The 19,434-nt window shown below is 42.3% G+C and overlaps 1 protein-coding gene across 1 annotated transcript; it reads left to right on the top strand.

Annotated features, from left to right (window-relative positions):
- The first annotated feature begins 12,343 nt into the window (after window positions 1–12,343).
- Window positions 12,344–18,154, top strand: LOC110485997 (nucleoplasmin-like protein ANO39). The gene is made up of 5 exons (XM_021557271.2): window positions 12,344–12,716; window positions 15,258–15,451; window positions 15,973–16,707; window positions 17,309–17,369; window positions 17,675–18,154. Exons 2-5 carry the CDS (start codon window positions 15,274–15,276, stop codon window positions 17,796–17,798), a joined length of 1,098 nt encoding a protein of 365 aa, XP_021412946.2. The 5' UTR covers window positions 12,344–12,716; window positions 15,258–15,273; the 3' UTR covers window positions 17,799–18,154.
- The last annotated feature ends 1,280 nt before the right edge of the window (window positions 18,155–19,434 follow it).

Below are 19,434 nucleotides of genomic sequence, written 5' to 3'. Positions count from 1 at the left end.
CCCGGCTTTTGTTGGTCCCTCTTCCCGCTTGGCTTGTACGTTTGTATGAACAGATGCAATCCAGTATAGGTTTACACTTGGTCATGACAATGCCGGTAGGCCATTGAGACATTCGACAGTGTTCAAACCATTGAGATGAATTTGTGATTATTGATAAAACGTTAGGGATTTGTTATTTCCAATTAATTCATTTGGAATCCTATTAATTCAGGTCATATCTTTCACTATCTGAATGGGGGCTTTGTTTAAAGAGTATCATACCAGTCTAGCCTGGAACACATGCAACTCCTGGTACAGCAAGATCACAAGATCGTGCAACGAATCTATTCAAATAGGTTGTTGTATTTGCCGAAAATTTGAACTATAAAAAAATAAATATATATATCCATCTCCATCTCATGTTTGGAAATAACATGCCATTGTCTGATCATGTCTGATGTAGGGTAGCAGTGATGTTGGACTATGGGTGTGTTTGCATTCTGCCAACATTTTAAGATTAGAAAAACTTTTCTATTTGGCCTGACTGAAAGCACTTAGGGTGTGGTGCCTCCACCCATATAAAAAGGAGACAGTTTGACTTTAGAGTCGGCTACTTGTACAGAGGAGACAGAGCTGATGTTTCAAGAGAAACACTACCCTCTAGTGTTATTAAAGGAAAACTGAAGGAATCCAACACGAGAGAACCCTCTCACCCCCAACTGAGCACTACAGTATATAAGGAATTGGGTGTCAGTTTGGACGCAGACCAGCCTAGATTAGTTTTCATCCAATTACTTGTAGGTTACGAGTTGTACTGGTTTCCGTGAAACCGCTTGATTAAAGTGGTGAATGAGTTGACCCTTTCTCCCAGCGTCAGTTTGCTGAGTGCCATTGGTTTGCTGCAGGGTTGGGTTTCTCTCTCTTGGTAACTAAAGCAGAATGTGCTGCCAAGTCAGTATGTATGATGTGCATCCCAATGGCACCCTATTCCCTATAAAGCACACTACTTTTGACCAGAGTCCTATTGACCTTGGTCAAAAGCCATTTATAAGGAATAGGATGCCATTTGGGATATAGTCATTACCATATGAAGAGAGAGGACCGAGGGCTCTGATATGAACACAGATTGAGCAGCACATCTCCTCTCTCTCTGACCCCTAAAGCACCAGGTAAGACTGATAGAATTTAAGTCTGCTCCCGCTCCCCCTCTGGCACTCGAGGTCGCCAGGCTGCTCATCATTACGCACACCTTTCACCACCTTTACGCCCACCAGGGCTTCATCGGACTCACCTGGACTCCATCACATCATTGATTGCCTCCCCTATATCTGTCACTTTCTCAGTTTCACTTCCCTGTTGGCGTTGATGTTGTTTTGTCTCTCTTGTCCAGACTCTGTTCTTGTTTAGTTTCATGGCTGTTTATTATTAAATCCTCATCCTGTACTTGCTTCCCGTCTCCCAGCGTCTGTGGTTACGGAACCGTTACATTAATAGGAGGGAATACAAATGATTATAGGCCTAGCCACTATTTAACATAACCAGTTGATAGAGACCTGTATTGAACATATACATTTAGATTAATTCTGATTATGTTAAAACAGTTGTGGAATAATGCATTTGTTTTCCGGTCAATATAGAAGTTTATTTTGTATTTATAACTTTTTTGACCATCTACTTCTTACTGTTGGTTTCAAAATTCCTTTGACCGTCTTTAGAATTGTGTTGATTCAAGAGTTCTAGCCAAAGTTCTAAAATGCCTAGTAGCTGATTTTTGTGAATACAATCAACCGCTATAGCATCTCTTGGATAGCACGGTTGAGGGTGGCAGGGTTGAGGGTGGCAGGGTTGAGGGTGGTAGGGCTGAGGGTGGCAGGGTTGAGGGTGCTAGGGTTGAGGGTGGCAGGGTTGAGGGTGGTAGGGTTGAGGGTGGTAGGGTTGAGGGTGGCAGGGTTGAGGGTGGCAGGGTTGAGGGTGGCAGGGTTGAGGGTGGTAGGGTTGAGGGTGGTAGACACAATGTAGGGGGACTGGCTCGTTTAAAAGACAACCTGGAGCAACACTGATGTGAGAGAGAGAATGGTTTTACTCTTTTTCAACAAGACACTGTACAACTGGCAGCAATACGTTTAATTGCTTTAAGTTGTAGAAACAATACAGCCACAAATTGTATCGAAAAATATTTACATTCATTTTTCATTTACATTAAATATTTGATAGAACTTCTAACAAGTAGGCTTTTTTTAAAAGCTGTTCATAAGGGTACCTGCACAGAAGTGTGTGAAGGAAATAACTAACTACCACTATGATGATACTGTAGTTATGAGGAAGTCATGTCCATTTGAAAACACCTGTGTGCTGATACTGCTCGCTACCGCACTGTATTTAGGTCAGAGGATTCTTCCCTGTTGAGTCATGAGCTGAATATCTGGCGTTGTGTGCATATGCACATGTTGACATTGACCTTAACTTGCTACCTTACATGCAATATGTATGCATATGGTCTTTGACCTTAACTCTGCTCTTAGTTATTCTTATTTTTACTCTGAAATGAACTCTTCTCATTGTAATTGCAGAGTACCATGTCAGGGGAAGGATGTGCGAGGTCTGTACCCTGGTCAGCTGGGTAGAATCCACATCGTTCACTCTCAGGATCACAGTACCAAGGCACTGGACTCAGTGGATTAAAATCACACTGCAGTTTTTACGCAGTAGCTCTTTTCCCATGGTTGCATGGCGTTACGGCCCAAATGGCACCCTAATTCCCTACATAGTGCACTACTTTTGACAAGGGCCCAACAAGGGAAAGGGGTGCCATTTGGGACACGGCCATTCACTCGGACTGCTATTGGGTAGTGGTACTATATGAACATCTACAACTAGCCTACTACCAGGTAGACTCTCCACGTAGATATGCGTTCATCACTTTTCAGAATAACAAGTGTGTTGGCTCGGTGTAAGGTTTATAAACAAAGACACTGTGTAAAGATTTCCGGTAAATATTTGATTGACATCCAGACACTATCATTTGGGACTGAAGGGTTCTATATTGTGTTGATTTGTGTGTTCATATGTCGTGATTTGTTCTCGACTGTGTAGCTACATAATAAACTGTACAAGTAATGTAGCCTACTACATACAGTATATACTGTGGCTAGCAACTTGAATGTATAGGCTCTACAGTGCCCTCAGAAAGTATTCCTACCCTTGACTTATTCCATGTTTTGTGGTGTTACAGCCTGAATTCAAAATGGCTTACAGATATTTTTTTCTCACCCATCTACACACAACGACATAGTGAAAACGTCCCTTTTTTTAACAAATGTATTAAAAAGGAAATACAGAAATATTTAATTTACATAAGTAGAATCACCTTTGTCAGCGATTACAGCTGTGAGTCTTTCTGGGTATGTCTAAGAGTTTTACACACTTGGATTGTACAATACCTGCACATTATTTAAGAAATCCTACAAGAGCACCTCCTCCCAGCTGCCCACTGCACTGTGGCTAAGTAACACGGTCACCACCGATAAATCCATGATAATCAAAAACTTTAACAAGCATTTATCAACGGCTGGCCATGCCTTCCTCTTGGTTACTCCAACCTCGGCCAACAGCTCCACCCCCCCCCCCCCCCCCCCCCCCGTACAAATCAGCTGGGATTGACAATCTGGACCCTCTATTTCTGAAACTATCCGCCGCCATTGTCGCAACCCCTATTAGCAGCCTGTTCAACCTCTCTTTCATAGCGTCTGGGATCCCCAAGGACTGGAAAGCTGCCGTGGTCATCCCCCTCTTCAAAGGGGGAGACACCATGGACACAAACTGTTACAGACCTATATCCATCCTGTCCTGCCTATCTAAGGTCTTCGAAAGCCAAGTCAACAAACAGATCACTGACCATCTCGAATCCCACCGTACCTTCTCCGCTGTGCAATCTGGTTTCTGAGTCGGTCACGGGTGCACCTCAGCCACGCTCAAGGTACTAAACGATATCATATCCACCATCGATAAAAGACAGTACTGTGCAGCCGTCTTCATCGACCTGGCCAAGGCTTTCGACTCTGTCAATCACCATATTCTTATCGGCAGACTCAGTAGCCTCGGTTTTTCTAATGACTGCCTTGCCTGGTTCACCAACTACTTTGCAGACAGAGTTCAGTGTGTCAAATCGGAGGGCATGTTGTCTGGTCCTCTGGCCGTCTCTATGGGGGTGCCACAGGGTTCAATTCTCGGGCTGACACTTTTCTCTGTATATATCAATGATGTTGCTCTTGCTGCGGGCGATTCCCTGATCCACCTCTACGCAGACGACACCATTCTGTATACTGCTGGCCCTTCCTTGGACACTGTGCTATCTAACCTCCAAACGAGCTTCAACGCCATACAACACTCCTTCCGTGGCCTCCAACTGCTCTTAAACGCTAGTAAAACCAAATGCATGCTTTTCAACCGTTCGCTGCCTGCACCCGCACGCCCGACTAGCATCACCACCCTGGATGGTTCCGACCTAGAATATGTGGACATCTATAAGTACCTAGGTGTCTGGCTAGACTGTAAACTCTCCTTCCAGACTCATATCAAACATCTCCAATCCAAAATCAAATCTAGAATCGGCTTTCTATTTCGCAACAAAGCCTCCTTCACTCACGCCGCCAAACTTACCCTAGTAAAACTGACTATCCTACCGATCCTCGACTTCGGCAATGTCATCTACAAAATGGCTTCCAATACTCTACTCAGCTAACTGGATGCAGTTTATCACAGTGCCAGCCATTTTGTTACCAAAGCTCCTTATACCACCCACCACTGCAACTTGTATGCTCTAGTCGGCTGGCCCTCGCTACATATTCGTTGCCAGACCCACTGGCTCCAGGTCATCTACAAGTCCATGCTAGGTAAAGCTCCGCCTTATCTCAGTTGAGTGGTCACGATGGCAACACCCACCCACCCGCTCCAGCAGGTGTATCTCACTGATCATCCTTAAAGCCAACACCTCATTTGGCCGCCTTTCCTTCCAGTTATCTGCTGCCTGTGACTGGAACGAATTGCAAAAATTGTTGAAGTTGGAGACTTATCTCCCTCACCAACTTTAAACATCTGCTATCTGAGCAGCTAACCGATCGCTGCAGCTGTACATCGTCTATCGGTAAATAGCCCACCCAATTTACCTACCTCATCCCCATACTGTTTTTATTTATTTACTTTTCTGCTCTTTTGCACACCAGTATCTCTACCTGCACATTGCCATCTGATAATTTATCACTCCAGTGTTAATCTGCTAATCTTTTTTTTCCTACTGTGTTATTGACTTGTTTATTGTTTACTCCATGTGTAACTCTGTGTTGCTGTCTGTTCATACTGCTTTGCTTTATCTTGGCCAGGTCACAGTTGTAAATGAGAACTTGTTCTCAACTAACCTACCTGGTTAAATAAAGGTGAAAAAAATGTTTTTATTAAACTGTCAAGTTGGTTGTTGATCATTGCTAGACAGCCATTTTCAAGTCTCGCCATAGATTTACAAGCCTATTTAGTTCAAAACTGTAACTAGGCCACTCAGGAACTTTTAATGTCATCTTGGTAAGCAACTCCAGTGTATATTTGGCTTTATGTTTCATGTTATTGTCCTGCTGAAAGGTGATTGTGTCTGTTGGAAAGCAGACTGAACCAGGTTTTCCTCTAGGATGTTCCCTGTGCCTAGCTCTATTCCTTTTCTGTTTATCCTAAAATACTCCCAAGTCCTTAAAGAGTGGTTCTCAGTGATGTGTTGGATTTGCCCCAAACATAACACTTTATATTCAGGACAATAAGTGAATTTCTTTGCCCATGTTTCTTTTTTCAGTTTTATAGTGCCTTACTGCAAACAGGATGCATGTTTTGAAATATTTGTATTCTGTACAGGCTTCATTTTAACTCTATCATTTAGGTTAGTATTATGGAGTAACTACACTGTTGTTGATCCATCCTCAGTTATCTCCTGTCACAGCCGTTAAACTCTAACTGTTTTAAAATCACCATTGGCCTCATGGTGAAATCCCTGAGCAGTGTCCTTCCTCTCTGGCAAGTGACTAGTTGTAGTGGATGGCTGTATTGATGCACCATCCAAAATGTAATAAACAACTTCACCATGCTCAAAGGGATCTATGTCTGTTTTTTTGTTTTACCCATTTACCAATAGGTGCCCTTTGCGGGGCATTTGAAAACCTCCTTGGTCTTTGTGGTTGAATCTGTTTTCAATTTCAATATTGCACACAGTGAGTCCATGCAACTTATTATGTGATTTGTTAGGCACATTTTTACTCCTGAACTTCTTTAGCCTTGCCATAACAAAGGGGTTGAATACTTATTGACTCAAAACTTTTCGCCCTTTCATTTTTTACTAATTCTACTTTGACATTATGGGGTATTGTGTGTAGACCAGTGACACAAACGGTGAGTTCGTAAATTCACTCTGGCTATCTACTGAACTCTATCTACTGCTAACCCTATCTACTGCTTTCAGAGGACTCTTGTTTGAGTGTACCAGTGCTGTAAAGTCTGCTTTCAACTCACCCTCAAACACGTAGATCCACTGAACGCAGCTTACTCTCCAGATCCCAATCACCTGAATTCTGATCACCTGTTCACACACCTGTATGTCATTATCACACAGTATTTAATTATGTTCTTTGCACCCCATCATTGTGAGATATTGTTTTGTAACACGTCTTTCAGATCGCTGGTTTCCCCCCCCCGCCGCCGCCTGTGTATGATAGTTTTTGGCTGCCTTATTAACAATGACTTTTGCCTATTCCCTGCCTATTCTTTAGCCTATCAGATTTCCTGTTATCTACCTATTTCCTGATCTCCAGGACTACGTTACTAGCCTTTTCCCTGCCTGTACTGTTGCCCTTTTGGATCCCCTGTGTGTGACCTTCTGCCTGCCCCTGGACCCAGCTACCTGCCTCCTCCTGTGGTCCTTTACAATAAACACTTGCTGCTCCCTGCGCTTGATACCAGGTCGGTCTTCCCTCATGTTCATCACAAGTGCAGAATAACTGATGATTTTACAAAGGCTCAATACCCGTTGTATATGCAAGTCCTGTTAGTAAATGTCGCAAAAAAACGTAATTAAATTATTGCCAGCAGCACAGTTAGTCACCAACGCTCTGGATAACATGAAAACAGCCTAACCAGCTCTGCTAGGGTGAGTGAGGTGTTCTAGCATTTGTGTCTGAAAGTAACTACCAAGGTAGCCAACGTTAGCTAGTTAGCTTGGGTGCTTGACTACCGTTGTGGGGTCAGAACGCTTGGACCAACAACTCCTCAGCCCCAGTGTGCGCTCGGAACGTTCGGCGAGAAAAACGCTCTGAATTTAAAAACGTCCGGAGCGCACACTCTGGCACTCCAGATTGAATTTACAAACATGCCTATAATATCATCTTAATCATTTTAAATTCCGTCTGTAACACGTTTGTGTGAAAGTCAAGGGGTGTAAATATATTTTGAAGGCAGTGGTATATGGTTCTATGTAAAGCAACTTGAGACGTCTTATTCAAAACACTGAACTCTGTTACTCTATTCCATTCTGTAACATCTGTTTTTACCCCGCAGAGTAAAGTTTGCATCCTTGGATTACTCTCCGGAGCCTTACCGTGAACACTATGAAGACTCCCCGAGGAGTTTCGACCTCCAGACATTCCACCTCTACCTTCAGTGTTGCTTCACTACTAGCTCTGGAACCATGGTGTTACGTTCGGTTTGCTTATGCTTGAGAATCTCAGAATCAGCAAGCAACACAGCGTTACGCGCTGGACTAGAGCTACTTCACTACCTCTCTTTTCATCTCTTGATTTGGTCCTTTACATCAGAGTGTAATGGATTCCAGGTGACTACCTCATGAAGCTGGTTGAGAGAATGCCAAAAGTGTGCAAAGCTGTCATCAAGGCAAAGGATGGCTACTTTTAATTTTCTTCACTTTTTTTGGTTACTGCATGATTCCATATGTTATTTCATAGTTTTGATTATTCTACAATGTAAAAAATAAAGAAACCCTTGAATGAGTAGGTGTCAGTACATTTATGAAAGTCCAAAAGTGTAATTAAATCCCAAAATCTCAGCAACCGTTAATCAAATGACTCTTTATTTATAAAACACATTTCAGACATGGATGCAGCACAATGCTTAACAGGGGAAATGAATAAAAAATTAAAAACATAAATATTTGCTACACGAGGATAAACTAAAGAATAACAAAAACTAAAGGATGAAAAGCAGAACCCAAATATGTTTATAGATCCCCTTTAAATATGTTCAGTTTCATCCCCATCAGGTCCTCTGGCAGGCGATTCCAGAGGCTGGGGGCATAGTAACTAGAGGCTGCCTCGCCATGTCTCTTGGTCCTAGGCTTTGGGATAGTTAAAAGACCAGTGCCAGATGACATCAAGGACCTACTGGGTTCATAACTGGCATGTATTGGGGTGCACAATCGTGGATTGATTTCAAAACCAATAGAATCTTAGAATGAATTTTAAAACTCAACGGCACCCAGACCGGAAAGCATCACAAGTAGGCTTGACTAGGCATAGATGAGTGTCTCTGTATCAGCCTGAGAGAAACAGCTGCACCGTGGCAATGTTCATCAGTGTCACGGCTGTTCCCTCTCCCCCTCACCAGGCTGCCCATCATTACGCGCTTCATTGGACTCACCTGGATTCCTTCACTTTGCTGATTGACCCCTCTGTCTGTTCCTCAGTTTGATCCCTGTGTCAGCATTAATGCTTTGTTTCCCGGTCCAGATGCTGTCTGTGTTTTTTGTTTTGTGTCCATTAAATGTCCACTCTCTGTACTTGCTTCTCTTCTCCCAGTGTTTTTGTTTGGTGACGCCGGGTCCGGCTGCCTAAGGAACCGGGGATGCCTCAGCTGGCTCGTCAGGCTTCCACCCCGTAGCTGGCTCGAGAGGAAAGCGAGAGGTTTGCTTTCCTCGGTTGGCTCGACAGGCTCCCATCCCGCGCAGCTGGGCATGATACTCAAAAGACTCAGTCGCCAAACTAAATGTCCTTGCAGCTGAGAGCATTAGTAAAAATAGTGGCTGTCTCCCCTCCCTTTTCCCCTTTTCTGAGTATGAAAAGCTGTAGTCCGTGGGAGGCTTCAATAAGGGCGGCACTACAATCTGAAGACCCATATGTTTCAGTGAGAAACATGCAATGAACTTTGCACTCAGTAATGAGGTCATTCACAATAATGGTTTTCTAGTGATTGCTCTAACATTTGAAAGCGCCATATTCAATGTGTGGGCCACTCTGCCACTAGGGCATCAGTCTCAAGGTAACCAATGGAACGACAAATAAATGAACGTTTACAACCATGTTCTCTGAAAGTCTCCAATCTATCAGAATGGTAGGAGATGACAGTTTGTATAAACTCTGTAGAAGGCGGATTTAGAGGAACATAATTTAGGTTACTCACAATCAGTGGCGGTTCTAGCTTGTGTGGCTAGACTAAACCAATTCACCTTGGTGGTGTGCAGACTGGTTTTATATTATTTTTAATGATTTCGGCACAAACCAGAAAAAGCAATATGTCTGTGAAACTATATATTCACAGTATTATGAATGAATTGTGGTTTATTTGGTAGCATTTCGTAGTGTGACTGATTTTACTAATTGCATTAGTACTGTACAAAGTTAGAGGTGCGCTATTTGATAGATGCCCCCACTCCCCCTACACCGGGCTTCCAGTGGGGTGACCTGAGGTCAACCAACCCTCGCCCCCCTCCCCATCTTGTACTTCTGAGTGGGAGATCTTCCCAGGTAGTAGCCTGCCTAGCTCACAAACTACAATCAGGGTGCCCACTCCGACAAGGTTAATTGACCCACAGTCCCACACGGTGACATGATATCATTGACGTGACGTGCAAATGAGCGATAGAAAACCGATGGCGCAAATGACACCATTCCGATTTTTCTTTTGTGCGGGCGCCCCCTGCCACCCCCGGCAAGATGCCCATGTCGCCTACACCTAAATCCGCCACTGCTCACAATAACCATAGAGCCATTTCTACGGGAGTTGATATGGTTTCCAAGTCTTCTGTTACTTAGTCTGCCAGGGAGGACTGGAGCACTACCAGACCCTGTCTGTCAATCTCTAAAACAGTTTGATGTTGCTGGGACTGGAGCACTACCAGACCCTGTCTGTCAGTCTCTAAAACAGTTTGATGTTGCTGGGACTGGAGCACTACCAGGCCCTGTCTGTCAGTCTCTAAAACAGTTTGATGTTGCTGGGACTGGAGCACTACCAGACCCTGTCTGTCAGTCTCTAAAACAGTTTGATGTTGCTGGGACTGGAGCACTACCAGACCCTGTCTGTCAGTCTCTAAAACAGTTTGATGTTGCTGGGACTGAAGCACTACCAGACCCCGTCTGTCAGTCTCTAAAACAGTTTGATGTTGCTGGGACTGGAGCACTACCAGATCCTGTCTGTCAGTCTCTAAAACAGTTTGATGTTGCTGGGACTGGAGCACTACCAGGCCCTGTCTGTCAGTCTCTAAAACAGTTTGATGTTGCTGGGACTGGAGCACTACCAGACCCTGTCTGTCAGTCTCTAAAACAGTTTGATGTTGCTGGGACTGGAGCACTACCAGACCCTGTCTGTCAGTCTCTAAAACAGTTTGATGTTGCTGGGACTGAAGCACTACCAGACCCCGTCTGTCAGTCTCTAAAACAGTTTGATGTTGCTGGGCCTGGAGCACTACCAGACCCTGTCTGTCAGTCTCTAAAACAGTTTGATGTTGCTGGGACTGGAGCACTACCAGACCCTGTCTGTCAGTCTCTAAAACAGTTTGATGTTGCTGGGACTGGAGCACTACCAGACCCTGTCTGTCAGTCTCTAAAACAGTTTGATGTTGCTGGGACTGGAGCACTACCAGACCCTGTCTGTCAGTCTCTAAAACAGTTTGATGTTGCTGGGACTGGAGCACTACCAGACCCTGTCTGTCAATCTCTAAAACAGTTTGATGTTGCTGGGACTGGAGCACTACCAGACCCTGTCTGTCAGTCTCTAAAACAGTTTGATGTTGCTGGGACTGGAGCACTACCAGACCCTGTCTGTCAGTCTCTAAAACGGTTTGATGTTGCTGGGACTGGAGCACTACCAGACCCTGTCTGTCAGTTTCTAAAACAGTTTGATGTTGCTGGGACTGGAGCACTACCATACCCTGTCTGTCAGTCTCTAAAACAGTTTGATGTTGCTGGGACTGGAACACTACCAGACCCTGTCTGTCAGTCTCTAAAACAGTTTGCGATGTTGCTGGAAATAATCCTGGAAGCCCTGCGGTTAGGGTAAATCCTGTCTCTTTAAAAAAAAGTGCTGGTTACTCCCACAGCAAATCAAAGTTGTCACAAAACGAAACATTCCTGTCATTGCAAAGTTTCTTCGGGTACTCATTTAGGGCAACAATCATTATTTGGAGGGATGATACTGGTGTGAAACAAAAGATTAAAACTATAAGGAAGTACAATGTTATGGCCCTTGGGCCATTGAATGTTTGGCACTTAAAAAAAGAAGAAGAAAGAAAGTAGTAACAACAAAGACTTAAACTATTCAACAAGCAAACGTGACATGTGCTTTTATCAAGCGACTACCCAAATTCATTATGCAAACCCAGTGAACCTGATAGGAAGACATGAGCCTGGATTGTCTGAAAAATAGGCCGTGTACACACAGATTGTACAACACGTTTGAGACAGTGTTTGTGATACAATGGAGAGTTTGTCTGCACAAAAATGTTTACACACCCGTTGTCTCTGGTGAGTTACACATCATTTGTACAATCTGAGTGTATAGGGGGCCATAGTGTTTGGTTACTGAATACAGAATCACATTTCTCAACGCTTTGTTGATCAAACGCAAAGAAAGACAAAGAAAAGAGGATGGCATCTTAAGTACTTGCTTGATTGGTTATGCTTTCCATTCAAGGTTTTGTGAGTTAAATGGCAGGAAGGATGGGGCTCATTTTACACGTTGTTATAGCTCCAGTCTTGAGTTCTCATCTCGACACCCACAGTAATTGACATAATCAGGTGATCACAATGACTATACAAAAAATAGAAATGCCAGCTAACTGGTTAACCATGTATGCTTAGTGTGGTACACATTGCAAACGTGTTTTCATTGTGTTCAGTTGTGTAATACACAGTACTATCATCGGATCGTGTGTTTGTGGAATGTTTGATTTTGTGCTAAAGTGAAGTTCATTTGAACAGGTCACAGTTGGTCTTGGATGGACCAAAGTGTTAGTAACCTAAACCACAAACACAGATGGATAGTAATGATAAAATGAGGAGTCAATTATGACAAGAATCCTGTCAGGTGTAGCCCACTACTGCTTACCAATCCTGGTTTAAAGTGATGGTTAGAGTTTGCATCATCTTCATGTCACTGTTCTCCTCATTCATTATGCTAACGCAGACTTGCCCTTTAACGCCTAAGCTTCACTCCCACCTTTGCAATTAAGATCTACAGTGTCTGTGTACATACTGTACTTTCCATTACTTTGCTGACGTGATGGGTTATTACCCAATGGCCTGAGAACAAAATGTGAAGAATTGGCTCACCTGGCTACCCGTCCTGCTACCCATCCTGCTACCCATCCTTCCCGTATAAAAACTCTGATGTGTTGTCTGTCAGACACAGAGGAGTAGGTACAGCTTGATCAGCTGTGTTATTTTCCACTGAACACTGTTCATCGCTTACCTGAACGACTGGTAAGGGCATTTTTATTGAACGGACTCATTGTTTTGACCTGTATTGAGTTATTGAATGTTGAATGTTCAGTGAAAAAGTCAATATTATGGTTGTAGAGGTACTTTGAGAAATATGGAAATACTTTGAGAAAATGTGTGTTTTGGTAATTGAGGTCTCACAACATCGCCGATTTGCTAGCTCAGAAATATACAAACGTAAATACCTAAATAAATATACATTTTAGAATGTAAATACAAGAATAAATGAAAAAGTACATGTTGTTTTCATCCCTCACGGGTGATAGCTTTGAAATACATTGGTTATGGGGAATACACTATGCGCACAATTGACAATACATTTTGAAACATACATGAGTGTTGGTTGAAAAATCCTCAAAATGATCTGCTCAGGTTTCATCTTATTTGCCTACAACAACGCAAAGCCTCTCATGAACTTGAAGAGTTTCATTCCAGAATTATATCCTGTAGGTACCTTCGTGTGTGTGTAAAATATTACTGTTCTCAGATTTTTTTATTAATAGATTTTAGATGTGTATTCAAATGGGTTTTGTTGCAAAAATGCTACATACTGTTAAGCTGGAATGGAATGTTGGTATCCTGTATATTTGACTGTGATACGTGGTTGTCTCCCCTAGTTATCTTAAGATGAATGCACTAACTGTAAGTCGCTCTGGATGAGAACATCTGCTAAATGGTCAAATGTAAATATTTTACATACAGATCTCCTATTATCATATTTATTAGTTTGTTTTATATATTGACTTCACAAATATATAATTTGTACAGATCTTTATTACAAAAAATGTAGTTATTTATCACATTTGACTGTGTAAAACCCCAGCAGTACTACTTATTCCTGTGAGAGTGAGAAGGATATATAGCATTTTGCAACGAAACATGATTATTTGCCTCTCTGAAATGAAACCGTCAAGTGATAGATTTCAAACAAATACACGTCTGTCATTGAACACCGCGCCATGATTAGACGGTGAAAAAACGTCCATCTTTTTCACAAGTTCTTTAAACAATAAAAGCTAATTTACCAACATTTCAGAAAATGGATATACTGTAAGCAATCATTTCTGATGAAAAAACACAAATGTGAAGAATTGGTTTATACAGTGCATTCGGAAAGTATTCAGATCCCTTGACTTTTTACACATTTTGTTACGTTACAGCCTTGTTCTAATGACAAAGCAAAAACAGGTTTTAGAAATTGATACAAAAACTAAAATGGAAAAATCACATTTACATAAGTATTCAGAACATTTTACTCAGTACTTTGTTGAAGCACCTTTGGCAGCCATTACAGCCTCGAGTCTTCTTGGGTATGACGTTACAGGCTTGGCACACCTGTATTTGGGGAGTTTCTCACATTCTTCTCTACAGATCCTCTCAAGCTCTATCAAGTTAGATGGGGAGTGTCGCTGCACAGCTATTTTCAGGTCTCTCCAGAGATGTTCGATCGGGTTCAAGTCTGGGCTCTTGGCTGGGCCACTCAAGGACATTCAGACACTTGTCCCGAAGCCACTCCTGCGTTGTCTTGACTGTGTGCTTAGGGTCGTTGTCGTGTTGGAAGGTAAACCTTCGCCCCAATCTGAGGTTCTGAGCAAGTTTTCATCAAGGATCTCTCTGTACTTTGCTCCATTCATTTTTCCCTCGATCCTGACTAGTCCGCCAGCCCCTGCCGCTGAAAAACATCCCCACAGCATGATGCTTCCACCACCATGCTTCACCTTAGGGATGGTATTGGCCAAGTGATGAGCGGTGCCTGGTTTCCTCCAGACATCTCCCATCTCCGCAGAGGAACTCTGGGGATCTGTCAGAGTGCCATTGGGTTCTTCGTCACATCCCTGACCAAGGCCCTTCTCCCCGATTGCTCAGTTTGGCAGGGCGGCCAGCTCTAGGAAGGGTCTTGGTGGTTCCAAACTTCTTCCATTTAAGAATAATCGAGGCCACTGTGGTCTTGGGGACCTTCAATGCTGCAGACATTTTTTGGTACCATTTACCAGATCTGTGCCTCCACACAATCCTGTCTCGGCACTCTACGGACAATTCCTTCGACCTCATGGTTTATTTTTTTTGCTCTAACATGCACTGTCAACTGTGAGATCTTATATAGACAGGTGTGTGCCTTTCCAAATCCTGTCCAATTGATTGAATTTCCCACAGGTGGACTCCAATCAAGTTGTAGAAACATCTCAAGGATGATCAATGTAAACAGGATGCACCTGATCTCAATTTCGAGTCTCATTGCAAAGGGTCAGAATACTTATGTAAATAAGGTATTGCTGTTTATTATTCATAATACATTTGCAAAAATGTCTAAAAACGTGTTTTCGCTTTGGCATTATGGGGTATTGTGTGTAGATTGAGGGAAAGACTGTAACAAAATGTGGAAAAAGGGAAGGGGTCTGAGTACTTTCCGAATGTGCTGTATAGCGTTTTGGAATGGAACTCTTCAGAAAAGCCTTACAGCTTCTCTTTGTAGGATAATCATGTATATTTTTATCCTATATCTTTCCATACCATTCTAAACAGATCACCCAAAGACAACATGAAGCTGGAGCTGCTGGCGGTGTTGGCTGTAGCAGCCCTGGTTCCCAGCCTGTCTGAGGGGCTGCTTCTCTCCAAATGTGAGCTGAAGCCCAAACTGACAGAGGCTGCTGACCAATTCAATCTGACTGAGAAAATTGCAGCAAAGGGAGTCGAACTGGACGACGCCTTGGCCAAAAGTGGGTTGTGAATTCTATGTAGGCCTATTGTGTTTGTGTGAGTTTCGAGAGATGACTTAAAGGTGGTGTGAGAGCATAAAACATCAATGTCACTGAAAAAGGTCTCAAATTTAGGGGAAGTTCAATATTTTACAACTTAATGTTAAAGGGGTCGTCACCCTAGTAGTCTATGGGCCATTTTCTTTAAAGAGCCACTACAAACTTCAGCTAAAATCAATGGGGGCAATTTACCAAATTGAATGGCCAAATCAAATGAAATAAACTCAATTATTTGACCAATTTGATCAATTATTTGGCCATTTAAAAAAAAAAACATTGCATGGTTGCCCCTAGCCAGGTTAGCGGAAGTTTTTAGTGGCTGTTTAAAGACAAACTGTAATCCATGTTTTGTTTTATCTTATAGACTACTTTCAGGGTGAGGAAAAATCAAGTAAAATACTGAACTTCCCCTTTAAAACGTCCAAATATATAATCTCTCTCTCTATTCTCTTCCTGCTCTCACTGTGACTTGGTTGGTCCAGTTATCTGCAGTTTGGACCTAAAGTCTGGTTTAAACACCAGCCTTATGACCAACCTTGTCCTGCGCAAACCTTTCCTGCATAAATCCAAAAGGCGCCCCATCAGCAGGAGACCTGTGAGACTGTTTGGGCACAAACGTCCAGGTAGAGATGTTGAGTCAAAGGAAGATCGAGTCAGTTCTGAGGGAGAAGAGGACAAGCCTAGACCTACAGGAAAGCCTGGGGGAATGAAACCCAAACCTACCGGGAAAACAGAGGGAGTGAGCCCAAGATCAGAGAGGCCCGAAGGGAAGAGGACGAGACCAGGGAGTCCCGCGATAGGAAGGAACAAGCGTGAGGCTGAGGAGTCCGCTGGTGATAAGGAAGAACATGACAAAGTTGAGGCGCAAGAAAGCAAAGGGGCTGAGGTGGAAGATTTTCGCGGCTATGAGGATGAGGGTGATGAAGACGAGGTTGACGAGGATGAGCTAGACGAGGAGAACCTGGAAGAGTTAGAGGCGGAGCTGAACGAGCAAGTAGGAGAGGAACCGAAAGAGAGAGAGGGGAACAGGAAGAAGAGATGCATCCCAAAGCAGTTCAGAGGTCCCGGACAGAGCCGCAAGCCGAAGCGCAAGCCATTCAAGCCGATCAAGACCCTGTCCTTCAGCTTTTTCGGTCTCTTCCAGCTGAGCAATCGCCTCGCCTGCGTCTCCTCCAACACCACTCGCTCTCTCAATCTCTGTAAGACAGAGTGCAGCTGTGAGTACAAACATCTTTCCTTCCTCAGCCTGTTTAGCAGAATGTCAACAAATGCCTGCATGTATGTACAGTACATGTATGCATGAAAGAATGAATAGGCCTGCCTACATGAGTGAGTGAGTGAGTGAATGAATGAACGTCAGGCTTGTGATCATGTCAAACCGTTACGTTGGTGTTCAACAACACACCTCCAGGTACTGCTGTTTTAAAACTTCCAAATATATAATCTCGCTCTATCTCTCTCCATTTCCTGCTCTCACTCTGACTTGGTTGGTCCAGTTATCTGCAGTTTGGACCTAAAAGTCTGTCTTAAACACCAGCCTTGTAACCAACCTAGTCCTGCATATATGAATGAATAAATGAATGAATGGACAAACAAACAGATGGATTATTCTTGTGTCATGAACAAAGACAAGAGATTAGAACTAGTGGGTTTCGTAATCAACCTCTCACTTCTCTGTAATCACACTCACTCTGTTTAGTCCTACATTAGCGAACATTTTCAAGGTGCAGGGCTAAGATACCTGCAACGTGCACACAAAGACCTTAAGTAATTGACGGGAACTGTACTGACTGTATGACTGTGTTTCTGCCCTTCCAGCCTTCGTTGATGATGACATCCGTGATGACATTGCCTGCTTTGTGAAGTCTCGTGCCTGGATGTAAGTTAACTGCCAGTACTAGTGAATAGTGAGGACAATGACATTGATGCCACACTGATCTTGATCCATGAAACATGAATTAGAGTGAAGCAGCCCCCTGACAGCACAAAAGAGGTGTTGTTTGGGCCTTAATTAATGCAATCTAATTCAATAGAAATTTGACATTCAAAATGCAATAACATAAATGGTTACTTTTGTACGGTAAATAGTCTTTTAAACCGTTGTACAACTTTGAAGCAAGCTGTATTATTGACAGAAAAATATACAATAACAAAATAATAACCATTTTAATTTGTGTATCACAGGAAGGCTCTGAAGTTCCCATGGAAATGTGCCAAGCTGCAAGCCTCTGAGTACTTTGAGTGTGACCAACCACTTAACAGTACTATGAGTACTTTGAGTGTGACCAACCACTTAACAGTACTATGAGTACTTTGAGTGTGACCAACCACTTAACAGTACTATGAGTACTTTGAGTGTGACCAACCACTTAACAGTACTATGAGTACTTTGAGTGTGACCAACCACTTAACAGTACTATGAGTACTTTGCAAACAACTGTTTAACAGAGCATTTTCCTTCTTTCTCTCAACTCTTATCTTCTGCTATAAGCTTCACAAATATGCTACTTTCTATTACCACTAGATGGCGTGCTAGGAATTATTTGAGCCGTTATCCCTTATATTGGGACAACAAGTGCCTCCTACAGACATTAGGCAACAGCATCATATTCTCCTTCAACTGTCCAACTACCACGAGTAAATACATAAAATGATCATAAAGACTTTTGGTTTCCAGTGAATTATTTTCTATATGCCAACACCTGATTTGCTTGTGTTAATTAATCCAATTCTGTTAAATTAAGTATTCAATTTTAATCTCAAAGAAATGAAACCCAACATGTATTATTAAGTTGTCATTATTTGGAGGGATGATCGTGGTACGAAATGAGATATGTAAAAGAAGCTACCCACTGGGTATAGACATCAATTCAATGACATGGTGGGATAAGTACCCAACTATCATACTTGAGTTAAAGTAAAGATACCTTAATAGAAAATGACTCAAGTAAATGTGAAATTCACCCATTAAAATACTACTTGAGTAAAAGTCTAAAAGTATTTGGTTTTAAATATACTTAAGTATCAAAAGTAAATGTAATTGCTAAAATACACTCAAAAATAAAAGTATAAATCATTTCAAATATCTTATATTAAGCAAACCAGAAGGCTCCATTTGATTTTTTTATTGACGGATAGCCAGGGGCACACTCCAACATTTAGACATAATTTACAAATGAAGCATGTGTGTTCATTGAGTCTGCCAGATCAGAGGCAATAGGAATGACCAGGGATGCTCTCTTGATAAGTGTGTGAACTTGACAATTTTCCTGTCCTGCTAAGCATTCAAAATGTGCTTTTGGGTGTCAGGGAAAATGTATGGAGTAAAGAGTACATTTGTTTCTTTAGTGAAGTAAAAGTAGTCAAAAATATACATACTAAAGTAAACTACAGATACCCCAAAGAACAACTCAAGTAGTACTTTAAAGTGTTTTTACTTAAGAACTTTAAACCACTGAGTCAATGTCTATCCCATGTTGGTTTAATGTCATTTCATTGAAATGATGTGGAAACAACATTGATTCAACTAGTGTGTGCCCAGTGGGGATTAACAGAACATGTTATGAGCCTTGGGTCAGTGGATGTTGGGGCTTTAAAAAAACAAAATGGGGGTAACAATAACATGGAAAAATTACAAACATACTGTTAGATGAATTTAGTTCTTATGTGTTCATTAACCAATTCAATTAAAACACTGTCCATTTCTAAGAATTTGTACGGTTCTTAATTGCATAAAATGGACAGAGACCAGCCACCAAAATTAGCCAATAGCGTTTATTCTAGAGAGCTCTGGTCATAATACTATGTACATTGGTTTATATACCTCACATTTCATCGTAAATGTCCCTCCTCCTCTCAGATACAATGGAAATATAGTTCACAAGCCTTCTCACATTGTCTGCCGCCTGTTAAACAATCTACTACAAGCCCAAGGTCTCTCCCCT

The sequence above is a fragment of the Oncorhynchus mykiss genome, chromosome 13, assembly GCF_013265735.2.
Source record: "Oncorhynchus mykiss isolate Arlee chromosome 13, USDA_OmykA_1.1, whole genome shotgun sequence".
Taxonomy (NCBI): domain Eukaryota; kingdom Metazoa; phylum Chordata; class Actinopteri; order Salmoniformes; family Salmonidae; genus Oncorhynchus; species Oncorhynchus mykiss.
Note: the sequence above shows the minus strand (reverse complement) of the source record. Positions and strands in the feature narration are given on the sequence as shown.